The sequence below is a fragment of the Marmota flaviventris genome, chromosome 8, assembly GCF_047511675.1.
Source record: "Marmota flaviventris isolate mMarFla1 chromosome 8, mMarFla1.hap1, whole genome shotgun sequence".
In the NCBI taxonomy this organism is placed as follows: Eukaryota; Metazoa; Chordata; class Mammalia; order Rodentia; family Sciuridae; genus Marmota; species Marmota flaviventris.
The window spans coordinates 97,271,510-97,297,254 of record NC_092505.1 but is presented as its reverse complement, the minus strand read 5'-3'; the positions used below and the strand labels follow the sequence as shown (position 1 = coordinate 97,297,254).

General features: G+C 36.1%; 1 protein-coding gene across 17 annotated transcripts in view; it reads right to left on the bottom strand.

Moving 5' to 3' along the window:
• Mecom (MDS1 and EVI1 complex locus) overlaps nucleotides 1–25,745 on the bottom strand; it is a 544,883-nt gene that overhangs the window by 12,537 nt on the left and 506,601 nt on the right. For 8 of the 17 annotated variants that reach the window (XM_071615485.1, XM_071615493.1, XM_071615483.1 and 5 more), the window contains 8 exons: nucleotides 24,738–24,885; nucleotides 23,330–23,486; nucleotides 17,603–18,959; nucleotides 15,840–15,875; nucleotides 15,124–15,211; nucleotides 9,896–9,922; nucleotides 4,509–4,675; nucleotides 3,339–3,416 (listed from right to left, as the gene is read on the bottom strand). In XM_071615485.1, the coding sequence (XP_071471586.1) occupies nucleotides 3,339–3,416; nucleotides 4,509–4,675; nucleotides 9,896–9,922; nucleotides 15,124–15,211; nucleotides 15,840–15,875; nucleotides 17,603–18,959; nucleotides 23,330–23,486; nucleotides 24,738–24,885 (2,058 nt within the window). The remainder of the gene's footprint in view (nucleotides 1–3,338; nucleotides 3,417–4,508; nucleotides 4,676–9,895; nucleotides 9,923–15,123; nucleotides 15,212–15,839; nucleotides 15,876–17,602; nucleotides 18,960–23,329; nucleotides 23,487–24,737; nucleotides 24,886–25,745) is intronic. The other 9 variants (XM_071615488.1, XM_071615489.1, XM_071615498.1 and 6 more) reach the window with 8 other exon arrangements.

Below are 25,745 nucleotides of genomic sequence, written 5' to 3'. Positions count from 1 at the left end.
AGCATAAATACAATTGGATTATTTTTAAACAAACATGAAACAAATTCATGTATTCATTGAAGTAAAAGATTACTTCTTCATTCAAAATTGGAGAGTCTGATTAATTAGTTTATTAGCAAATTCACCTAATCTGTTGCTAATCCTAAAAACATTTTCTTATCTTCTCCAAAGTAGCAATAAACATTCCAAGCCTTTAAAATGGAGACAATGAGAACAGTGTTGTCTGATGCCAAAGACAGTGATTTTCATCACCTTTGGTGACTGGAAATCCCAAAGCATTTATTAATCTTTAAACTGCTGCAAAAGCAAGTCAAGCTGCCACTAACTCTCTTCCAGATGAAAGCAAAGGTTTCAATCAGCTTCCCTCTCCCTATCTCCTAATTTTCCATTTCAATGTTTCTTCAAGAGTTTGCAGTCTCAGTACAGATTCAAAGGAGGTCAGGTTTTCAAGAAAGCACTTATTATTGGTTGGTTAATTGTTTTTGCCTTCCATTAGATTTAAAAAATAAAATAAAATCATTTTAAAGTTATTTTTTTGGTATCAAGTAAAAATATAAAATGCAAGATCCCAGCATCCCCACCGGTTCTTATCAATGAGGAAGAAAAGTGGGTTTTGTAATTAATGGAGTTATTCTCTACTGGCATTAGAAGATAAAGAGTCCATCATTTGTTTATGTGCTGTGATGTGTGTGTGTGTGTGTGTGTTGCTTAAAAAAAAAACAAAAAAAACCCGACTTTTTCCAAGTGACTTTTAAGTGAAAATTTCTAACAGTGGCCAGAACATTCTTAACTCATTCTTCCATGTGTGAAGGGCCCTTATCTTCCCTCTTCTGATTGCAGACTCAAGTTCAAGTGCTCTAAATCAGAAATCACTCCATTCCACTCCAGGTCCTTGGGCTTCTACAGCTGTCCTTACGTGATACCAAAAGTCTAGGCAGTTCAGTAGGAAAAACAAATCTGTTGAATAGTCGCTTTGGCATAGTATGAGTAAACCAACTTAAGGACTGCTTTAATTCTTCCCCCTTAAAAACTGTTCTGGCCTCATGAAGTTCCTCAACTTTTCTTGCTTATAATATTAACATAAACTGTGTGGAACCCCATGTTGATGGTGGTTGTACTCTTTCAGCCTCTACTTCTGAAAAATAAGTACGTGGAATCACAGCTGTCTTTGAAATAGCTTTGTTTATTCAAAGGCCCACTGTAATAGAAGCAAGGTACATGGAACACGATTATGTTGTATGAAGCCGAACGACTTAGCCAATACCGACAGAGAAAACCTAAACTCCCATCAAACATTTTAGAAAAATTTTCACTCATTTTTTACACAAATCATGAGGAAGAGAGATATAGTCTTAGGACATGCTTCCGACTTCCTGCTTATATGCAAAAGGGGCTCTTCCAAATCTAGTAGACATCATCTTCTCAAATCTTAATAAAATTGGCCCAAAGGGATGTTTTATCCTATGATAAGCTGTTACCTTATATCTCTCTTCTGCTAACATCTTGGCCAGAGAGGTAAGCACTCTAAATAAAAATTATTTTAAAAAAATCATTCCTTTCTACTCCAATGAATTAATAGGTGGTTAAAAAAAATAATCAGTTCAAATCAGATCAAAGTTCCAGAAATTCTTAAAATGAATAATTCAATCATGAGTAGTATATTATCAGGCCTTCCTGGTTATTAGATGTAGATAAGGTGGTCAAGAGGATTGAAAGAGAAAAACCCAGATGTGAGAGTTCTGGGCCCAGATTTTAATTTCGACTCTGTTGGTACCAGACTTCACAGAGGCAGTTAGTGAGCTCTTGCCTGGTTCCCTCTCTCTTTCCCCCTCCCTCTCTCCCTCCTTCCCTCCTTCTCCTTCCCTCCCCCAACCCTAGCTTTCTCTCTCTCTCTCCCTCTCCTTCCCTCCCTCCCTCCCTCTCTTTATTTGCAAAACAGAGGGAAGGGCTGGAAAAATCATTGTTTAAGATCTCCAGCTCTGCTGGGTTTTGTACTTTTAAAAATACATGTATAATACTACAATTTATGAGGAAAAAATTAAAACTAGTGCATTCAGGTACAGAGAAGGAGTAAGTAGAGCATGGTATCACCATTGCATACCAGTACCCTCAGCCAAAACAAAACATAAAGGCGCAAATCTTTTCTTCTCCTTAATCAGAATCCCCAGAAGATGGAATTTTCTCCTAAGGAGAAATTATCGAAAATTTCCCATTGTTAATATCTCTAAAAGATCTTTTTGACTAAGCACATCCTATTATGTGTAAAGTAAAAACATCATGTATGATCAGTGATTTATAAAATATGTAAGATATCAAGGAAATTTATAAAACACTGTGATGTTTTTGAGTTTAAGTTTTTCTATTGTTCTAAAATTTTGATTATCTTCAAATGAGCATTGGCTTCTGCCCATTGTCTCATTCTTGCATGTAAAACAAACAAACAAACAAAAAACCTCTGAAACTGTATAATTTACTTATTTAAAAAAATGTTAGTATTCAGATCCAAATAATTTTAAACACATGAAATGCAAAAGAATTTCAAAGGAGAATGAAATTATGATATAACTTGGGATAAATACCATTCTTTCTTGGAAAAAATATGAGTTCCTAATACTGTTCATGAAGAATTTCACATTAAAAAATGTAGGTCTTATTTTAAAACTGGAAGGGACTACGTTGCTTATTTTCATTCTTTTGTAAACAATAACATTAAAATTAGATGTGTTTGTCATATTGCTAATTTTGACATTTAATAGAATGAGCTAATAGGTACTTCAGGAAATTGTTGATAGAATTGGCCCTTTTCCTATAATATACTCTATATTATCTGTTTTATCTCCAGTTACATATGTTTTTTTTTCCCTCTTCCTGATGCTTAAGATTTTTTTTTTTTAAACTTCCTATTGGGACCTGAGGACACTGGTTTGCTGTGCTGGGAAAACAAAGTATGTATAGACTATTAATTCCTAGCAGAGAGTCAAGGTTTGGGAAATGGAAGATGTAATGTTTTAATTTTTGTCAACTAAAATAGTAGGGATTGAGAAAGAGCACTGAAGTAATAATAAATAATTTTTTAAATGACTAGCGTCTCTTAAATGCTTATTCTTTAGTAAACTCTGACCCAGAACTTTTAAACTGATAGGTAGGAAGCCTTGGCTAAAGAATATGGGACTCTTCTAAATTTAGATCCTAGCAATCAGACAATTCTTCCTTGACTCGGCACTGAGTACACATTCATTCAGCCACAGATAAAAGTAGCTTCCTTTAAACTTGTGCCTAGGAGTGCAGTTTGAATTTTACATTATTTATCAAGATATTTAGAAGAATCACTGTCAGACCTGTACGGCTGCTCTCCTGTGTGGGTTCTCAAGTGTCGTGTTAGGTTTGCAGACCTTGGAAAAATCTTGCCACAGTATCTGTTATGAAAAGATGTTTATAAGAGAAAGTCAGCACAGTCAACTTTATTTCACTCGCGCTGCAGAGCAGCCAGATGCTTATTCCTGATTTAATTAATCTTGCATGGAACTCACATGTCTTTGGTATTTAAGATTTGCAACAAAGCCATTCTACAGATATAAATAACTCTACAAATAAAGGCTGCACTATGAGATCTGGTTGAATTTGCTCGTGCATAAGTAAGCAGTTTATGAAAATAGACTTTAGTTTTGATGACCCCCATATGCCTCTTTTATTAACTCCGTATCTTTACATTCACAAAACTGAACCAGACAAGGGGATAAAAAAATGACGAGAGTTTGTGATTCTGGGTGGATGTAAACATATTTCAAAGGTTTCAACTCATTTTACATGTCAGCCATAGTGACAACTCTCTGCACATTGAGTGGTATCAGATCAGACAAGATCCTGAGACTTCATCCATCAAGGTACGTTCCCATAAAAGCCTTTCTGGAAAGAAAGCGACACATTTTCCTAAGAGCAGATAAATTGATATGCCTGAGTCAGATAGCACAATTTTCTGAGGACAAATCAGAAATTATAAGCATCTAATTTATTTTTTTTAATTCAGAAAAACAGAAACATAAAGACAAGCTTTACTCTTCTACTCATAAGTAACTAGAAAATTTATTCTCTAGTTTTCTTTTTTCCTTAAGAACTATTCATCCTTCACGAATGGTGTTACTCCCCATTGCCATGACAATTAATAAATGTATACTGGAGGACAGTAGTATTTTACCTTTGGATGAAAATAATTAACTGTGAAAGAAAATTCATAAATATCAAAGTGAGACAAGTAGATAGTAGTTGGACTGTTTCCAACCTCATTCATCACAACTAAATGGCCTGTGTTAAAATTCTCATTTAATAATAATTTTTTAAAACCACTATTTTTATATCTCACTAAATAAAGAACACTTTGAAGTGCCTGAAATCTATCATGGTTTCTATTAGTCATCCAATCAAGAATAATTTCCAGAAAAAACAAAAGGGCCTTTTGAAATCAGAGGGGAGATTTTTGGAAAGTCAGCCATAATTAACTTTGCAGTTACCTGCAGGTGTAACGCTCTTTTCCCTTCCGCAGTAGGTTCTCAGGCAGAGTATTGGGAGGTGCTCTAAAGTTGAACATAGAGGGCACCGACTGGAGAAGCTCGCTGGCCTCGGGCTTCAGGGCACTGAAGCTCTCTAGCTTTTCTGCCATGTTTTCAATAGCTGACATCTGAAAGGCAAAAGCACAGGACCATGCAGGGTCTGATCAGACATTTTTCCTTCTGTACTAATCACTGGCAAATAAAAACCATTAATAATGGGAAAGGGTCAAATTTTCTGAATAAAATGAGTCTGGAAAAAAAAATTGTATGGTCTCAACATTAAACCACAAGATAATTGATTGTGGAAATAAAGGTAGAACCAAGATTATATGATGCTAGGTGAACTTTATTCATAAGACCTTAGTTAAACTGTTTTATAACAATCTGATAAAATACCTAAAAGACGTAATCAAATCAAATCAACATTTTATTTAATTAATAGCACTGTTATGGATGTCAATAAAAAACTGGAATTTTAGGGAAAGATGATATATGTCTTGCCTAGGTAATAAAAATCATGAGACCAAAGGCTCAGCTTAAGTCAAATATGTGTAATCCAAAAAGAAAAAAGAAAATGTACAAGAGATATATTGCCTAAGAGTATGTTAAATTAGTATCTGAATGTTTAAGTAGGATCACATATGAATAATTTTGATGAAATATTAATCTGTCTGGATAAAGATTTGAGCTGAAATGACAATTGATCAAGATTTTCATGTAACTTGATGTGCACTTTATAAGATGGGTAGAGGGACACATAATCATACTCTTATAGAAATATACGTGAATAAAAACTTTGCCTAATTCTAACAACCTAATTGATTTTGCTTATAATAATAAAGTTTTAGTTTACCTACACACACAGTTGATAGAGTCACAATTAGAGGGTGGCATTTTAAGGTCAGTTTGATCCTTAATGTCTACGGCTAGTGGGACATTCCCCTCTCCTTCAGCCCTCTCAAAATGTTAAGTTTTCTCAGTGCCTGCATTTTATGCGGAAGCTAGGTTAACAACCAAATTTTTAAGAAGACAAGCCATCTTGTTATATCGAATCACTTACTATTTACAGTTTTGGTTCTCCTTACACCTCTGGGGAAATACCTACTTAAAAGGCTCTGAATGCATTCTGTATGCTTTCACGGACACACAAGGACTAGATGGTAATAACCACAAATCCAGGCAACTGGTCAACCCAAGAGGCTAACTATTTCCTTGATGAGACAGCAAGACAGACACAGAGATCTAATTTATAAGCTCATGTTAAAAATAAAAGACAGCATTTCCTACTAAAAAAAAAAGGAATATGAAGTTACATCAACTTCTTAATCTAGAGCAAAATGCTAACAAGAATGGCCCTAACACAATTCTCTTCTCATGAAGGAAATATTTTATGTTTGATTCTTCAAATGCCTATTCATGTTCTAGTTAGCTCTCTTTCTTTTCTCTTTATCCTGAAACCTGCCCTCTCATTTCATGCCCGGACTCCTAATGCTAGCTACAAATTGCAATGTACAGGGTACCACTGCCAATTTGCCAAATGTCTTTCATCAAACACAGTGCAAAAAAATCTCAGAGGAAAGTCAAGATACATTTACTTGTCAGACGACAAATGTGAACGCATTGGGAGGCGGTAAGGGCTATAAGCTCAAGGGTTTGATTCATAATCACTCAGCTGCTAAAACATTCTCCACAGATGCAAGTGGACAGCACATTTGTCACTATGAAGGATTTTGACACATACTGATCACAGGGCAGAGATATGGAATGATGATGTTGCTCAGAGAGGTTGGAGGAAACTCTGTCTCTGCAGAATACAGTCATTATCCCCTTCTAGGCAGGGCATTAACATTTCCACACTACTTTGGATTTTATTTATTAAAAATCAATCCAGAAATATTTTATGATACTATTTTATTTGCATTTATTCCTTCTAATTGTTCCTTGCAGAAAATCATTTTGATATTCCCTCCATGGTGGAATACATTGTCTAAGTGAAAAATGACCTCTGGCCTTCAAGCTGATTAGCAGTAACAAGCAAGGGTAAGGGTCATGATCACATGTATTTATTGGGAAGAACAGTAAGTGCATGGGTGATGATTATAAATGTTTTATTTATGTACATTTAATATTTGGGCAAAGTTTCATTATCAAGTGGTTTTAAATCACTGGAGTGTCTGTCCCGCTGACACACTCAGATTCCTGCAGCAATACATCTTATAGAAACACTTTCCCTTTTATATGGAAAATAGCTTACTCATGACTACTATTATTCTCAGCTTTCATCTCTAGCACACATAAACTACAAGTCCTTCAAGTTATTTGAGAGCAATTGGCTGTTGAGAAATGTGTCTTGCTTTAGTAGCTGCTAATAGCTAGCTCCTTTGAAGAAAGATCACTGTGATTACTTTATCTCAAACTGTTTCAATTTGAGAAAACCATCAAGACACAAGAAAATATATTATGGACATGATGGCTAAATAATGACATTCTTAAAGACAATAGGGGAAAGAATATGGATGGCCTAGTGCTTCTCTTAGAAGCTACCCCCACCTTTGGCTTCTGATATCAAATGAAGAGAGGATTAAATCGGAGGAGGAAAGGGAGAGGAGGAAGATGGGAAGTGAGCTAAGGATAGCTATTAATACCACATGTAGTTACGTGTGCATGCACACGCACACACACACATTCTGCTCAGCTAGCAACAACCGAAGTGACATAAAACCTATCATTGAATACTCCTTTCATCTTAAGATTTGCTCTTATAGCTCTTGACCTCAGTTGGAAAAAATGTGTCCCCACCAAAACAGAAGTGACTTAGCATCTGCCAGTTGGGGTAGTTTAGCAACTCTGTGACCAATGTCAGCCATAGTATATACCTTAGATCAAGGTATTGGGGTAAGATGGTTTTATCTAACATATGAGACAGAACTCCAACTTTTCTTCTATCGGGCCTGACTCACAGAATATATAACAAGTTTTGACCTTCATTTTAAAGTCTAACTAGTATTTTAAAAATCAATTAATTGGAATGGATGGGACAGATCTAGCTTATATTTTCTAATTATGAAAAAAATCCAATGAAAATGTAATGTGTACCACTATGAATAAGAAATTTGCTGAGCATAGGGAAATTGAAGGGGAGAGAACTTAGATCATATATTTTCGAAATGAATTACCATGTGACCCATTGATGTCTTAGGCTAATCTTAGATCAGTAAATGACAGTTTTTTCTATGGAACAGTAATTTTTATTTACATATATAATAATTGTTGATGGTATCTGCAGCCAGATGTCTGGAAGAGGAAGTTGTTTCACCTCCTTCGAGTCCCCAAGAGGCTATTAACTTCATACTGACGCAAACTAATATTTAGACACAATTCCCTAGCTCCTACCAAAAATGTAGCTATATCTCTAGTCAAATAAAGCTAGTATTTTTAAAAACATTTCAGCAGGCAAGATATCATCAACTGAGTCCTAAGCACTCAGCCTAACATTTATTATCTGGCAGCCAAGAACTGATGACATAAAAAAATTTTCTCATTAAAACTATTAAAATGACAACCTGATTATATGAAATGATATGTCCAAAGGCACCATGAATTATGTGACCCAAAGTTTCACAATTAAATTACACATGTCTTTATCATAAAATAACTAACTATTCATAAATAACTATTCATAATGATGGGAAAGTTTGTAGATTGGGTAGCTTTCTATATTTATTCACTTGATAATCTTGAGAAATCACAAAGTCATGGTCATTTGAGGGAGAAGTAAATATTCATACTTCATGTTTATCTCACACCATGCATCATACTCAGCAGTCATGATTATGAAATCACATAGAGATTTTTTACCCCTAAAATTTATAAGCATATATCTTAAATATTTCCTTCTAGTATCTGTTTTATAACACAGATGTGAATCGCAGCCCTGAGAAATCTGTGATGGAGTGGAAATTTGTCCAGAGCATTGCAATGGCAGTTGCTTTGCTCTTATATTATAACAGGGAATCTAACTTAAAATCTGAATGGGTTTTGATAGTTGGTCACATGTGTAGGGGGTTAACACCTTCAGCTTTAAGTAACTAACAGTTTAGCTACTGCCAAAGTCATACTACACCTTAGAAAAGATGAGGGTCATGAGGCATAACACTCAGGACAGACTCGTGCCAGGAAAGACAGAGGAGGGATCCTGGAGATATAGGCCAGGATAATCAAAGAACAAGCCCATAGACTGCACAACTAACACACACACACACACACACACACACACACACACACACACACAGAGTCTCTCTCTCTCTCTCTCTCTCTCTCCCTCCCTCCCTCTCTCTCTCTCCTCTTTCCAAAAATTGTTCATACTTTTGAAATAAATAAATTTAATCCTTTAAAGTCCTCCAGAATAAGAAAAATGACAATTTGTCATATATTACACATAAGAGAGAAATTAGAGGTATTCCTTGTAAAGAAAAAAACTAACACCAGATAGAAGAAATAGGTAAGTGCTAAAGTGTGAAAGTGCTCCAACTAAATTCAGTTTATAATAACAATATAGTGGCTTTTAAAGGACAGCTGGACTATGCTCCAAGATTTTCCCCATTCCTCATAAATTAGCATAATTTTAAGTAAAGAAGTAAACGTACATATACTTACAGAAAATTTTGAGATATATATTTTTTCCACTGACCAGGTTGTATTTGGAGGTGAGAAGTTAATAAGCAGGATTCTTTATACCCTAAATGACTTTACCATTAAAAATATAAATCTGTTCCCTCATACCATTTACTGAAACTGACCATTTCTGGAAATAGTAACTAGAAGTTGAGACTCCATGCTAAAAGATCTATTCACTAGTTAGATAAGGATTTTTTAACATTTAGTTTCATTTCCAAATAGCCAGAACCAATTTCTGCCTTGGGATAAATGAATGAGAATTCCAATGTCAGCCTGCGTCTACACAAGTCTAAGTTTTATCCTGTGTAAGGCTTTATCGAACTTATCTTTAACATGCTGTCCCCCAAATAATGGTTATTTCCACTTACTGGCCCATGTGAAGCCTTCTTTAACAACATACTCTCAGGTGTCCATATCAAGGAACAATTATGTGGAATGGGTCAGATTTATCAAACAAAATCATTCCATAAATAATTTCTAGATTAATAAATGCACAATTATATCTGAAAGTATTGTGCAACTTGATAAAGTAGGGAAGTTATCTGTTGTAGCCATATCATTTAATGGAAAGGAGCTCGGAATCCATTATGTATGTCCAGCAATTTAAAATATAAGCTGTTTTCTTTTAAATGCTACATTACTTTAGTTAAAAATATAAGTAGGAAACTTACCCAAGTTCTCTGATCAGGCAGTTGGAACTGGGAGCAAAATTGAAACAAAAACAAAAAATTACTTCTGTGTTGGTATCTTTATTGCAATCTATCCTTTGAGAAATTAACATTTATCCTAATTTAGTAATTTTGGCTTATCATGTAACTGTACCTTGAGTAAAAGCTTAGGAAATGAAAAAAATGAGTATTTTCATAATACTGCTGAGCTTCCTCTATTACCTAAAATAAACTTTAGAAACAAGGTTATAAACCAAGAATGTTTTTTATTCTAAGAAAGCTAAATGCTACCTACTAGCAAGTCTTAAAGCAAAGCAGATGCTCCCTTTTAATTTTTACTCACTGCAAAATGAGTTCTCTAAAATTTTCTTCAATAATTAAAAAGTAATTAATTTCCTGCAAAAAATCCAATTTCTTGCATTTTATATTGTCAATAATAAAGGAAATACAGTATTTACTAAGATATGAATAGTTCAGTAACAAAAAGGTGATGTTCTTGGAAATTCATTGCTTGATAATGAGGATCTCAGACCATCAGTTGGCAGAACTCTTAAGAATATTAATTAAAAGAACTAAAAAAAGTCCCGTTATTTATGATAATTGATGGCAGGATTCACTGGGAAGCACACTCCTATGATCCCAGCAGCTCTGGAGGCTGAGGCAAGAGGATCACAAGTTCAAAGCCAGCCTCAGCAATTTAGTGAGGACCTAAGCAACTTAGTGAGACTCTGTCTTTAATAAAATATTTAAAAAGGCTGGGGATGTGGCTCAGTAGTTATGTGCCCCAGGAAACACAAAGATTATACCCTTAATAATGTTATTTTATTTGGTTAAAGGGGATAAATCTATATTTTTTATTTCATAAATTCTGGCATCTTGAATAAAGAAGATATATAGATTTAAAATGATGAAATCTTAATTTCTGAAGAATATGACAATAGAAAACACTTGGTGAAGGCAAAATAGATTATGAATGGCAAGATTGAAGTGATTTTCACATCAATATAGAAATGACGACTTGGGAAAAAGATTACTTATTCCCAGTTCCTTGGACTGTAGTAACAGGATAAGGTGGAGGTGTCAATAAAAACAAAACAAAAAACCAAAAAAGTAGAGATGAATGAAAAAAGAAGCTTAAGTAAAAGATAATATTTTTTGCAAATGTATACAAAACCACACCTTTAAAAATAAAATGCATGAATAGCTAAAAATAATATTCAAACTAGGAAAATCAAACCAAGGAGTAGTAGCTACTTGCACAATGGCATAATTGCCAAATGATTTCTATGGTAGTTCCAATGAGCTATCAATGTGATTGACAAATACCCAAATAGAAATCAAAGACATGGACACTGGGGATGGCACAGTAACACTGACCCTTCCAGTTCACCCATTGATAGCCATTACCAGCTTCTCAAAATTATAATTTAAAATAAGACATCATAAATAATTTCAGATGCATATCTATGGCTAGTCTCTGTAGTGCTTATTTTTCCTCATAGTAAACTAACTTATTTATAAGAGAAAAATGAAAGGCTAAATAAGTCCTCTAGTGGCCTGAGAGAGGAAACATACTTCTTTTAAGAATTGAGGAACTTAGACCCTGAGGATTCCTCTCTTAATTTTGATATATGAGTTCATCATAGCCTCTAATTATTTTTGACAGAATTTTAAAAACATATAGTATTATTCCATATGGCAGGCCTAATTATCTTTCAATACAATTGGATAAATATTTATTGAGATGTTCACTTATCGTTGACTAGGGATTATGCTCTAGGGAGGCCTGTGTTCGTAGAATACAATAATATAGAAAAATTACAAAATCAAACTCAGAGCATACCACTACTAGGCACTGACATATCTTTTTTTTTTTTTTTTAGATTTTCCCCCAAAGCACTGAGAATACTACCTTCTTTTTATTAGCATAACCCTAAGAAGTAGATAGGGCAGATGTAATTTCCACCTTGAAGAGGAAGATCCAGAAGCCCAGAGGGACCATGTGGTTTGTTTCAATATACTTTAAATTGAAAGTGAAACAATGAATGCTCTTATGCATTCTCTTATTTATCTATGAAATTTTGGCAAGCCCTGAGAGCAGAGGCCTTCCTTTCTGTTTTGGCTTTTTGCTCTGTGCCACCCCTACTGCTGCCCAGGGAGGTTATGCCAAAAACACAGTACGCATCTTTCCAAATTCTCCCAGATACATGGAAAAGAAACTGGGCTCAGGGAATGGGAAGAGGGTATTTTAAGAATATTCCTTTATATTCACAATGGGATGCTTCTGTATCCACTAATATACTTTGTATATAACCAGAGATAAGAAAAATTGTGCTCTATATGTGTAATAAGAATTGTAATACATTCTAATGCCATATATAAATAATAATAATAATAATAATAATAATAATAAAATCTTTCCCACTAGATCCTTCCACATACCAAGTAAAAAGCATCCTGCTTGTAAATACTGATCTTTACAGCAACCCTAGTCAGGCGGAGAGTGGGGCTCCCATTATACTCATTGAGAAGGCTCAGAGAGATTGACTATTGTTGCTCAAAACTTCAGCACTTTTGCTAATAAGCAGAAAAGCAATTTGTGCAGCAATTACTTCTAGCCCTAAATCTAATATTTTGTTTGTTTTAAGGTACATCTTGAGGTTAGTATGGAATTGTAGAGTACTAGAAAAGAGAAAAAAAAATCTGTTGTGACTTTGGAACATCAAAGGGAAGTTGCTGAAAGAGCAGACCATTTGGTCTTAAGATCTGATGAAAATTGGAGGAGGAACCAAGTTGCTCCTGCCATCTCCCAGCAGTGTGCAGCCTTGCACATTAAAACAGCCACAATGGCTTCGAAAACAATGACACAAGTCTGTGGTAGTTGGTAAAGAGCCTCTGCCTTAAGCACACTGAATGTGCTTCACCTTCAAAGACCGCTCAGAGAGCCCCACTATCCAGCAGATAGAATGTTAATGGTGGGTACAGCAAGACCTCCAGTTGTTGCTCCAGAAGGGGAGCAAGCCGTCCTGACTGGAGGGTGGTATTCCTGACACACTGGGCATTGCATATTTCGAATGTCCCCCTTGGGTCATGTTCTAATAGAAGCATGTCACAACAGGCAGTCACTGCCACCAAACCTGACAATTCTGTGGGGGAAAGAAAGGCACTGCCCCATCTGTGCAGATCTGAAAAAAGGCCCCCCCTGCACTGGGTGCAGGCCTCATCTTTTGCCATCCTTCTTAACTTTGGGAATATTGAAAGCTAATGTATTTTCTCTCATACTATTTTATTAAAAAAATATGTACATGCTGTATTTATAATAGTGGCTTGCAGCTATGGAGTTGTTTGTTGGTAGACAAAACTGCCCATCTTATGAACCAATAAATTTACCTTGATTAGCTAGAGATGTCTGAATTTCAAAGTAGATGGGGATCTTACAGTCAACTCTTTCATTTTCACAGATAAGAAAACTAAGAACCAACCGGGTTCAGTGGCACATGCCTGTAATACCAGTGGCTCGGGAGGCTAAAGCAGGAGATTTGCAAGTTCAAAGCCAGCCTCAGCAAAATCAAGGCGCTAAGCAACTCAGTGAAACCCTGTCTCTAAATAGAATACAAAATAGGATTGGGGGTGTGGCTCAGTGGTTGAATGCCCCTGAGTTCAATCCCTGGTACCAAAGAAAAGAAAAAATACTAAGAGCCAGATAGACTTAATGCTCAAAGACACTGAATCAAAGTCCTATTTTTCTCCATTATTCCATGGACCATAGTACTCAATTTTGCAGTGGTTAATTACTAAATTTTCAAGATTATCAGACTATGATAATCAGACTGGTTATTGTAATTAAATGTATTATTATATCAAATGCATATTATATCCTCATAAATACATTTACTCATACTTAGGAAGTTATGAAGAGAGATGTACTTTTTATACAAAATCTGATACAAAATACGTATTGAGGATTACCACCCACAAAAGTTTTCAAGTGTTATTTAGACCAGCCTAAGTATAAAATATTTACTGATAAACATTTACCATTTTTCATAACATAAATATATAAATGATGTTACCTTAGTCTTAGCCTTTCTTTATCAAGTTAATACTAACTGGAATATTTATGAAATTTTTATACTAAATTCTGTATTTTCTCAGTTAAATTAGAGTGAGTATTTTTGAGCAATAATGAATTTCTCCAACCATCCCAGGAGATGGTATTTCAGCTCTAATGCTCTTGTTCATGATTTTGAAAGGATACATGAAAAAGTGAAGAAGAGAGAGGAGGAAAAAAAAAAGAATCATATCCCCAGATGAATTAATTACCTCATAATTTTCTATAAGGATCTTTACATAAATTTTCACCCATTTTATTAAAATACCATCATTTTTGGTTTGAGCATATTCCAACAAAACTAATTTACTCTGTTTTGAGACATTTTCATAAAAATTTTTCTATCAATAAAGTCCAGAACTTATATCCTTTAAACAAAAACAAAATAAAATAAAACATAAATCAGGGAATTAGATTCAAGATGTTTACATATTTGGTCTTTCAATACAATTCTCCAGATGTGGATTGATAAGTAAACCAGTTTTCAAAAAATAACCAAATGGGTAGGGACATAGAGATGAACCCATCAGATAATAGCATTTTATGTTTTCCTTGTAATGAGAAACTGTATATATTTTGATAAATGAGCATGACCCCATTCAGCAAATAGCTCTGGGTATTGTGGTGAATTCTTGTGCAATTACAGAACTTTACTGGAATGCCCAATGGTCTCTAGATAAATTCCTTCGCCCTCTATGGTAACAACTCATCAGGTAGACTCATTTCCTGTTTTTATCTAAGCACTAAAAGAACAAGAATGACCTTCATGAGTTTGGGACGAGTCACAGTATCTTATTATCAGCAACCTTAAACACAAAAGACAACTTCAATATTTATTTCCTTAACTGACTTCTGCTTACTCCAAAATGCACTTTGGCTCAATAAGCAGTTAACAACAGACAATAATTTAACACTAAAACCATGTTATCTTTACACATATATTAATGACTTTTTCTTTAAGGAGCTTAGGTTTTAATTCCACTAGAATTTCCTGTGTTCTTCCACAGCAGCGTCATAGGAAATCCTAGTGTTCTCAAGATTTCTTTCATTTCATTGCACCTGCTTTTCAGGATCAACAAGTTAGTTTACAAGCTTGAAATCTCAAATTCAAAATACTTACTTGTGGATGAAACAAGAATCCAGGAGAAGGTCTCAAGTATTTCTCTTTTAAAGCCTCAAGTGGGTCGGTTAGCTTTCTTTTCTCTACTCTGAAAGGTTAAAATTAGATTTTGGAGATGAATCAGTCTCACATATCAATCACTACACGACATTTAAAACAGCAAAGCAAATTGTAGGTTCCTGAGACACACACTAATAAAAATATAAAGACATCCATTCCCTTCTTGAAGAATATTTAAGTCACTTCTTAAAAGAGAGAAAGTCCTATTTATAATGGAAAAATCCTACTCAATGCCTAATAATAATTATAAGGAAACATGAAAAATGAGCAGTCACTAAATTAGAGGCATCCATCACAAATTTAGTACCTTTCCATTTCAAATCAAGATAAGAATGGTTGGTGATTTTGAGGTCATGAAAACAGGGCTAATTTTGAAAATTAAAGACATTTTCTGCGAAGAATGTGTTTGCCCAAATATTTACTATGTTTTTTTTTTTTCAAATCTACCAGTAATATCAAGGGATTTCCCAAGCATACTATACTCTGCTAGCCACTCTTTGAGGTATAACCAGAGGATACCTGATACATGATCAAATTAGAGACGGGGGTGTATGGGGAGTCACTCTCTTGATGCCACTGCTAATAAACAGGGCAGGTGGGAAGCCAGATTGTGAGAAAAGAACGAGGAACTATTTGAACATATATAGAAAACTTACCTGTATGTCCCTTCTGCTTTAGAAAGGCTTGTCATTCTATTTTCAGTTAAGCATATAAAGAAATGATATCATGAATTGAGTTAATTTCTTTTGGTAATTTTCTTTTAAACACTGTTGAATGAGTACACTTTAAAATAGAGTTGACACAAATAAAATAGTTACCAGTTCTGGATATTTTGTACACACTATGTGTTGCAATATACTATTTCACTTATTGCAGCAGGTAATATTATACCCATTTATGGGTGAAAGGAAAAAGTCTAGGTCATGAGAAGGCTGAGATTCAACCCAGGCCTAACACTAAAAATAAGGGTTAGGTCTTTCTTGACATCTGAAACACCAGAGAGAAAATGTCGACTAGAAGAAGAGGAAGGTTAGGAGGTAGTGGAGGTAGGTCCAGTGGATATGTGGAGTAAATTGCATGCTCATTGCAAATGGGAGGGTATGAGAAACAAAGTCTGAGAAATTATCTTAAGAAAGTACCGAGATGCCCAACTGAATTGGAAATATGACCTTACTGAAAATGTGTAACATACAATCTATAAACAAAATATGGAAGATTTGTTTTTTTCTTTTTTTTTCCCCTTTGCTAGTGATGGGACTGACACAGAATTAAGAAATAATAATTGCAAAAAATATACTTAAATAAGGTAGTTGTAGCATCAATATATTTTTGTGTTGTCCTTTTTTGTTCCTTTTGTCCTGTTGAGATGAGGGTGACCCTTTAAACACTGGCAGTGTTTTTTTGACAATGCATTTTAGATAATATAGGTAGAAGAATATTTTAAATGATAAAAAAAAATTTGTAGTTTTAGTGCCTACTATGTTATGGAATGTCCATAAGTATTGTTGAATAAAACAATGGCCCCAAATATCTTCATAAAATATCAGGCAAATATAAAAATGCTCTCATCTTAAATAAGTTCAATAAAAATTATCCATGAAGTCTTAATAATGTCCAAAATTTGAAGTAGAAAGTAAATTGAAAATACTTGTGATGTTTAAAAGATACAATGAACATATTACTATTATTCATACCATGTAAAGAAAACTAGTGTTTAAAAACTAAATCACATTGAAGGTCAAGTGAGTGTTACAGGGGGCTATCTAAGAAGCCTTTTATTAAACATGTTTCACCCAGAGAATTTGTGGATGCATCAAAGAAAAGTGGATAATGAAGGCATCAAATACAGATATAATTTTTAGGCACACCACTCACACTTACATGCAGAACTTCTTGTGATTAATATTTCATTTACTTGTGGTTTCTAAGAGGTTTATTTAGAAGCAGTATATGACCAGCCTTTTTAAGGATGTGTTGGTAGGTTAATGGAGAGTAGACTTGCGGTAATAGGTCTCTTCTTATTCTAAATAACCTGACCCATTTTAAGTGCCCACAAATATTTGCATTAATCCTTCAGGAGGCTCATTCTTCCGCCACTTGACAATTTGCTTTAAATATGACTTTCCCATATTTTCCACTCCAAAAAAAAATGTGTTTAAAAATAAATTTATTGTCAAGGAAAAAAAGTCCTGTGGGCCTATTCCAAACCCCCAACTTCAGAGACATCCAAAAATAAGTCCAAACCTAATGAGTCAACTTTCTCAATAGGAAATGGAATTCACTAGATCAAACAACAATTTCACTCTGTTGAATAATAGGAATAATAGGAAGAATTGATTTTTAAAGGATGTGACTTTATATATAAAAATCTACCTTTCATTACATCTGTTCATATTTCATCACCTCCTACCACCCTTACCTGTAAATAGGGTCCATAAAGAAGGGGGTGGGTCTGGCGTGCTGCAGGGAACCATCTGAAGCTGGTCTTGCTTCCACGTTACTTCCTTTCTTCTCCCCAAACACATGGTTTTTTCGAGGCTCAGTCAGCTTTGTCCCACTGGCTCTACTCCTACTGCCCATGCTTAGATCCAGGGGCTGGTCTTGGCTTGCAGCAGAAGTTGCTGGGGGTTTGGAGGGGACTGGAGTCAAGGGCTTCTCATCCTTTCGCTTAGTGGTGAGATCAAAGGGGGACTCAGAGCTTCCTTTCTGCAGTTTCTTTACTTCACTTGGTGATTGGGGTTCCATTTTCAAAGGTAACGATCTCAAGTCTCTATCAGGAAATGGGTACATTGATTGAGAGAATGCTGGAAAAAATGGGAGGGGAAACATGGAAGGGTAAGGTAAAGCTCCAACTTTTTTGTCTTGCAGCCCCACCAGTCCTGTTGAACCAAAGTATTTTTCAGCAATAGAAGCAATAGCTTTTATAGAATCATTCACAGCTCCTGACACCGCAGTCTGCTCCTCTAAAGATGGTGAGAAAATGGAATGATTGCTGTATTCTTTCTTATTATTTATTGAAGCCAGATTCTGAAGAGGGCTTACTTTGTCTTTGAACATTTTACCATTTTCTTTAAATTTCTCTTTATCACTTTCAATGTCACTTTCCAGATCAGAGCCCGAGGTTGTTTCCAGGTCACTGCCACTTGGTGTACTGACATCATCAAGGTCACTACTCTCTGACTGGTCACTGATTTTCTCAAGGGGCCTCTCTTCAGAGGACCTCTCGGGCTGGAGCTCCACTGGCTTATTGTCCCCTACAGGTGGGTGTTTAGATAGTGCCTTCAAAATATCTTGTGTAGCTGGCAGTATCTGAGGATGTGTCATGAGGGGACTTTGACTTTTGTTTGTCTGTTCAGTACTTGATAGTCCTTTAACAGGAGAACTAGCAGGTATCAAAGGAGGCCTGTGGTACAAGCCGGAAGGAAACAGACCAGGGAAGCTAAAAGAAAATCCAGGAGCTGTTGGAAAGGTAAGACCAGCAGGATGCCTATTGGCGCCAAAATAGTCAGCAAGGCCCGGGTTGGCATGACTCATATTAACCATGGACGTTTTATCCATAGCTGGGGTTCCAGGAAGTGAAATGCCTTGGCCAAAAAATCCACCTGCCGCAAAATGGTTCTTGCCCTCACAAAACCTCCTGTGTTTATTTAAGGAAGACGTAGTGCTGAACATTTGTCCACAGTCTTTGCACTTGATTTGGGTTCTGCAATCAGCATGCATGCGCTTATGACGACAAAGGTTTGAAAACTGAGTATAGGATTTATGGCAGACCTCACCTGTGTGCAAACAACAAAAAAGAATCTCAGGCTTTATGGCAATTGCTTCTGAATTTAGCAAGTATCACAATTGGTTTACCCCAAATAATTTCAACTAGAAAGCCATGGAAAGAAGTAGGAGGCACCGAACTAGGTGCTCCAAACACAGAAACCCCCCATTTCACTAGATTCCAAAGCAAGGCATCCAACCTGACAAATGTCTTGAGGCAGCACAAAATTTCATACACATATAATCAATATTTTGTCATTCCCCCTTGCACAATATTTAGCATATTTGTATACTTAAATATTTATGGAAAATTCAAATTCCAGCATGCATTGCTCCCCCACCCCATTACTATACTAGCAGAATCTTAAAAATCAAAATCTTAAGATGTATCAAGTACAAAACGTAACAGGAACACCTTCAAAATTTTAGATCACGTAAAGAATCCTATATTGAAGACACAAAAACAAAATGAAGTAGCCTTTCCCCTTTATTACCTTTCCCCTGGGGAGTAAAGCCTGGGCCTGCTTGACCATTATTTAATTGGTATTATATCATATGCTCTCATCATTCACACATCAAAGCCACACAACAATGCACATTGTGTATTCTGAGACTTTTTTTAACAATCATTTTCATGATTCGAGAAAGACTGACATAATTTACAATGGCTCTATTTTAAGCCTGCAAAGGAAACTACATTGAATGTAGCCCATCCTGCATTGCTGGTTCCCATGAACTATGATCACGTCCTCTGACTTCCCCTCACACCAGTGGTTGTGCTAACCTTCCTGCATTTATGAAACCTCTGTCCTTGGGAAACATGTCCACTTGTTGTCATATCTTCCTTGGTTATCTCGGGGCGCGACTTCTGTGTATTATAGCCAACTATGGTAAGCCAGGGAGAATGCTGTGAACACTCTTATCCAGAAAGGACACAGCAGTGGATATGGCTGTGAAATAATCCCCTTCCCCAAGAATTTGCCAATAGAGTAGAATATCTCCCTGCTCACATATGTGCCATCATACCTAAATATATATTAAGACCATATTCTGTAACCCTTCGAGGTGAGAATCCTTCCTGTTCATAGCATAGTCAGCAGGATTCTATCGATTGCCTAAGCATTTTTTATTTAACTTTCCCAGGGATGAGTTACTTTAGATGTGAGCTCACTTCAGGACTTCTATATGTGTCTAATACCTCAGGCAATATAATATGCCTTTCTGGTAATTGTTAAAACACATTAATTTTAAGAAATTAAATTTAATGCAAAATTCACAGTTATTGCTTTCCTGTGATGGCTGTTTGCAGGGCAGAATGGCAGGATGGTTGCACTTCTAAATCAAATCAATCATAATTAAAAAAAAAAAAAATCATGCAAAGGAGATTTTATAGACCTTAGTCAAGTAAAAATCCTCCCAGAACTTGGATTATCCCACACACATACAAACAGGAAGTGCCAAGTGATTGCAGATCTATTTCTTTTACCACTTAACGTTCAACTGTATTGCTACAATGTATGTCAACGTGCTTGGTAATACTAAAGGCACCTTCAACTAATGGGATGGTTCATAACATTGTAGAGGCTATAACATGCATTTTAACAGCAAAAGAAGATGTGGGTGACTTCTTTTCAAATCATTCTACCAGAACATATTGACCAGAGTCTGTTTTAAATGTCAACAATGTACCATAAGTATGTATTCTATTCAGATTATTTGATACATTAATTAAAATCATACCATGGTGAGGGTGGCAACATCAGATTTTCACTAGATATACTAATTCTGCCATGAGTTAAACAAAAAATCAACAATAAAATATTATTAGAATTCTAAAAACACATTCATCAAGAAAGTAGTTTCTCCTCTGGACATCAAAAGGCAGTGGGAAAACATCCTGATGGGTGATGGGTATTCAACCAAGGTCTAAGATTTTTTAAAGGCTGGCAACTCTGAGGGGGAAAAAATGTTGCTCTCTACTCTTCTTTCATCTGGATGGTCTTTAGAAAACCAAGAACTCCTTTGTACTGGGGGTAACAGAGGGTGCACCTGACTTGCCTGGATGTACCCCCTGTTACATAATGAGTAGCACTGGTTTCTATTCTCAAGAACATAGACTCCAGGCTATTTCCTTAGGCTTTGTTTCCAGCTTTTGAAGCCTTGGCCTGGGATGTCACCAGCCACCAGCCCTCCAGGTAAACTGGTTCAATTGATGCTGAAGTCTATACTCTACTGTAATTTTCTCAGTAATAAGGAATTAGCCAGCAGTTAACATTGCATTTTTCTACTTATTAAACAAATTAAGAGGCATTTTGAATATATCCAGCCTATTAGAGCATGTGGTTTCTATTTGGGAAGGCTGGAGGTTCCTGTAAAGGCAGTGAGTAATTACCTTAGCACTGGTGAGCCTGGGCTGAGGCTCAGCGGCACACTGTAATAAGAGACAGTTGCCATAAACACACCAGTGGGGGTGAATCTTGGTGTGTGGCCTTCTGGTGAGAAACAGATATCAGCCCTAGGTGAACCTCCTCCACTCCAGTCTCCACACCAACTCCTGATCCTTAAACCCTTTTGTTCTGAAATTACACGGCTATTATTCATAATTACTCCATGGTTCTCTGTCAGATTTTATATTTGAAGAATGCCATCTGCTGTTTAAATTTACCAATAATTACTGAAAATGCATTCATGGGAAATACTTCATGTGATCTGATTGGAAAGGGGCAACCTAGGGTGCTTTAAAGTGAAACCCTTGACTTCAGCACAATTAAAACTATAGATCCCAGAGTCTCAGATGATAGAAGTCCACATTTTCTGGCTTTTACTTTAAATTACAGAGAAAAACACTAAGTGGGTGATGAGAATTATTTGTGGTTGCTTTCTCTCTTTCTTTCACAGAAACATAGTAAAATTTACAAGCCAGAAATACATGAATTCTCTAATATTGTACCTAATAAAACTTACAAAACATTTTATTTGAGAATTCAGAAATAAACAAAATCGATGATATTGCATGTCTGTAGCCCTTCCTAGTATGTTTTCAGGGCATCATGGCCTAGAGTCACGAATGCCTTTTTGAGACAAGAAGTCTAAAATTTCTATTGTACACTTGGTTTCCCATGGCTTTCAACAGAGCTTCCCCAGGGGACACTAGAGCACCCTTTTGTTTATCTATGAGTCCACTTCACTCCACCCAGAGAACAGAACATCTGAGCAAAACAGGACTCTGGTGTAAGCTGGAAAGGAATGAAAAGCTCTCTTGGTGCTTGGAAGCACAAAAGAAAGCTGTGTCAAGGCCTCCATGTTGGCACTGAAAATTAGTTTTTTCTATCACGTCTTATAGAATTGTCTCATATACCTGTTCCTACCACCATCCAACAGGTATTTGTCAGAAAAAACTGTTTTTCAAGGGGTTCCCAAGTCAGAGTTTTGCCAAGTGTTGAGTCTGCTTCCACCAATTCTGTGCGTATCTGGATCCAAAGTCAGTTTTGTAGTTTTGCAGCACAAATCAGTGAGTCACTGGATTTATATGCCCAGCCATGCAAGGGAATAAAAGAAGCTCAGAGTTGTTGCCCAGATGGACTAACAACTGATTTTCCTTATAAAATATTTCAGTAAAATACAGAGGAGTGGGTGGACCAAAGAAGCAGCAAATGAAGGCTGAGTTTAACTTTACTTGAAATGTGTTACTCAAGTGCCCTGTCCAGGGATATTCTAAGTAGGTGGCCAGATTGGATGTCCCCTGAAAGCATGCTGCCTATAAATTTGCTTTAGTGCAATAGGTAAGAGAAGCAGCATGTTCAGCATCAAAGTGAAAATTTTCTGTTTCTTCAAGGAACAGTACTACCTGGTCCCTGGCCTGAGAGCAGCAACAATAGGCAGATTAAAGGACATTTTATTCCTCTCTCTCCCAAGCATCCACACAGACACATACAGACAGAGTTGTAAGCCTACTTGCCAGGTGGGGTTCTTCCAGCTCTTTCTGATCCAGAACAGGTTTTTAATCACTTCATCTTGTTCACTGATATCTGCTATTTGCTGTTTTACAAAGCCATGAACATTTACAGTGTGAGGCAAATCTGGTTGTCTCCATTAAATCCTACAACCCGGGGAGGCTTCCCTTTCATTATTTAACGACTTCTCTTTTCTCTACCTGTTATTGATTTCATCTAAAAGAAAACACCCCAGGGATCATAGACAAAATACCATGGATCTGGTTATAAAAGATTTTCTTGTAACAGAAAATAGCCCTACTGGATTGGACCATAAAGAGCTATTACGGTGATTCCCCTAATGGCCATGTGTGGCCATTCTGCAGATCGCAGTGCCTTTTGGAGGAGAGACAGATGCAGGAAGGAGGGCTGGAGTGTTAAAGACTTACAGATAAAGGGCTTCACACTGCTGTGGATGTGCTTGTGCTGTTTGAGGCCTGATGAAGTGGCAAACGTTTTGCCACACTCCGGGCAAGCGTGGGCCCGGGCACCAACGTGCTGAGAGCGAATGTGCCGCTGAAGGTTGCTAGGGTCCGTGAAAACCTGCTAGGAAATGAGTACTGATTAATCAAGAAATTTAATTCAAGGACACAATAAAGAAGACCAGGGATGACTCAAGAAGGAATCTGCTTTACTTTGTTTTATTCATTTACCCCAAAGACTAAAAGCAAGACACTTTTTTCTAAAGTGTAATTTCCTTTAGGATAAGAACTGAAAATGATTCAGTTCTAAGTCCTTAGCTTAGGATACCCACTGGTGTCAGTTACAGAACAAAATAACGAATGGCATCGTTAGGTCACATGCAGGACCTTTTTGACCCCATTTACAGCAACTGGAATTAAACAACAAAATGCTGGTCAGAACATTATTAAAACTGATATGCTACTTCTACTGTCTTACAAAAGACATTATGTATAAGTTTTGGGGAATTTTGACTAAAGTACCCAAATATATTTAGACAGTTTCCCTAGTAAATTAAATTCCAACACTGTGTTTCACTAAGTTACCAGCAAACTTAAACAATTCCTTTGGACATTGTACTAAAAAATAAATTTTAAAAGTCAGCCAACACATACCACGAGTAAAAAAACATCTTTAAAGAAATTTGGAATATTACAATTTCCACTATCATGAGAAGAGGTCTTCAAATTCTATAAGAAGTTATTGGAGAAATCTTTTAGTTAATTAAAACATGTGGGAATCAAAAGTTACAAGTTACTGTTCCTACAGTCCAGAGTTAAGGTCTAAGTGGAATACTTTCATTGTGCCCGTATGTTGTTCAGCACTGGCCACTAAGGCAGAGGCTCTATTCCTTTTAATTAGAACCAAGTCATGATTTACAGTGAGGACTTGGGTGGAAAAAAATCTGCAAATGTAGGAGTCTCCCATTCTTTCTGAATGGGCATTCAGAAACTTTATGTGACTTCCGCACAAATTGCTATTAAGAAAAATTGGTAATGTGCATTGGATAAAATTTTCATTCCCCATAAGGCTATAAAACAACCCCACACTGGCAAGTCAGTAGCGGAACCAGGAATTTACCAAGGATGTCTGACACCTAGTTCTGGAACTCACCATTAAGCCTCACTTCCTCCCTTACAAAAATAAAAGGATACCCACTAAGTGTTTTTATACATTCTAGTAATGCCTTTTAGCATACAACACTCAGCCTACTTTTCTCAAGATATTTATAGTTTCCCCTCTCAAGGCTTGTGTTTTCATATATCGTAGCAAGTGATGGATTAAGAGAGAGAAGGATGACAGAGAGAGACCAAGTAGCCTACAAATTCACTGTACCTTGGCACAGTTTTCACATTCATAGTGCTTTCCACTGTCATGTGACATCTGGTGGCGAATTAAATTGGACTTCCAGTTAAATGCCTTGGGACACTGATCACACTTGTATTCCCTCTCTTCAGTATGTGACAACATGTGTTTCTCCAAGCTGTTAAGAGAACAACTGATTTAATAAACTTGATGACAAAGAACACTTTCATAAACAGAATGTTATTTTATTACTAATCTTACAATGAAAGATTTGAGAAGGAAAAGAAGTAGAGGTGAGAAAAAAGAAAAAGAAGAAACAGGCTTGTGGTAGACAAAAGTACATTTCATGCTTCCTGGACTGTGTCTCCCACCAAAAGAGAAGTGACCCTGTAATACAACCAGGAGGGATGATCTGCCAATTTAGGAGCCTGATAAACAATGAGCTATTTGTTCAGTTCTGGATTCAGTACACAATTCCAACAGCAATACATATTGCTAATATCTGCTCCATTCAATGCAAACTCTCCAACAAAAAATGTGAAGAAAGTGCTTAAAAGCATATAGTCAAGTATTCCAATATGTGTAATCTCTACATGGAAAGAGTATGTTTATTTCTATTGATGTCACAATGTGAAAAAGACAACAAGCTAACTATTCAACAAGCAACTTTCCAACATGGCCCTGGGATGGATATAGACGAATGGACAAATGGACAGAGATATATATGTGTGTGTGTATGTGTGTGTGTGTGTGTGTACAGATACATATGTATATAGATATAGACAAAAGAAAAAAATAGAAGTTTCTCACAAGAAGAGTTTATCTGTTTTAAAGTTTAGATTGTTCTCTTCAAATCTTTCTCTCCCCTTTCTATTATTTCATTTGAAATCTTCAAGAATAATAAAGAAAAAAGTACAGATAACAGATAATTCTGATAGTGAGATGTCTGCATCTTTTTGTTGATTAAATACATACACATATAACATGGTAGTGTACCACTCCAAAGTACAGTAACAAGAGCTCCTTGGAGAAATGGCC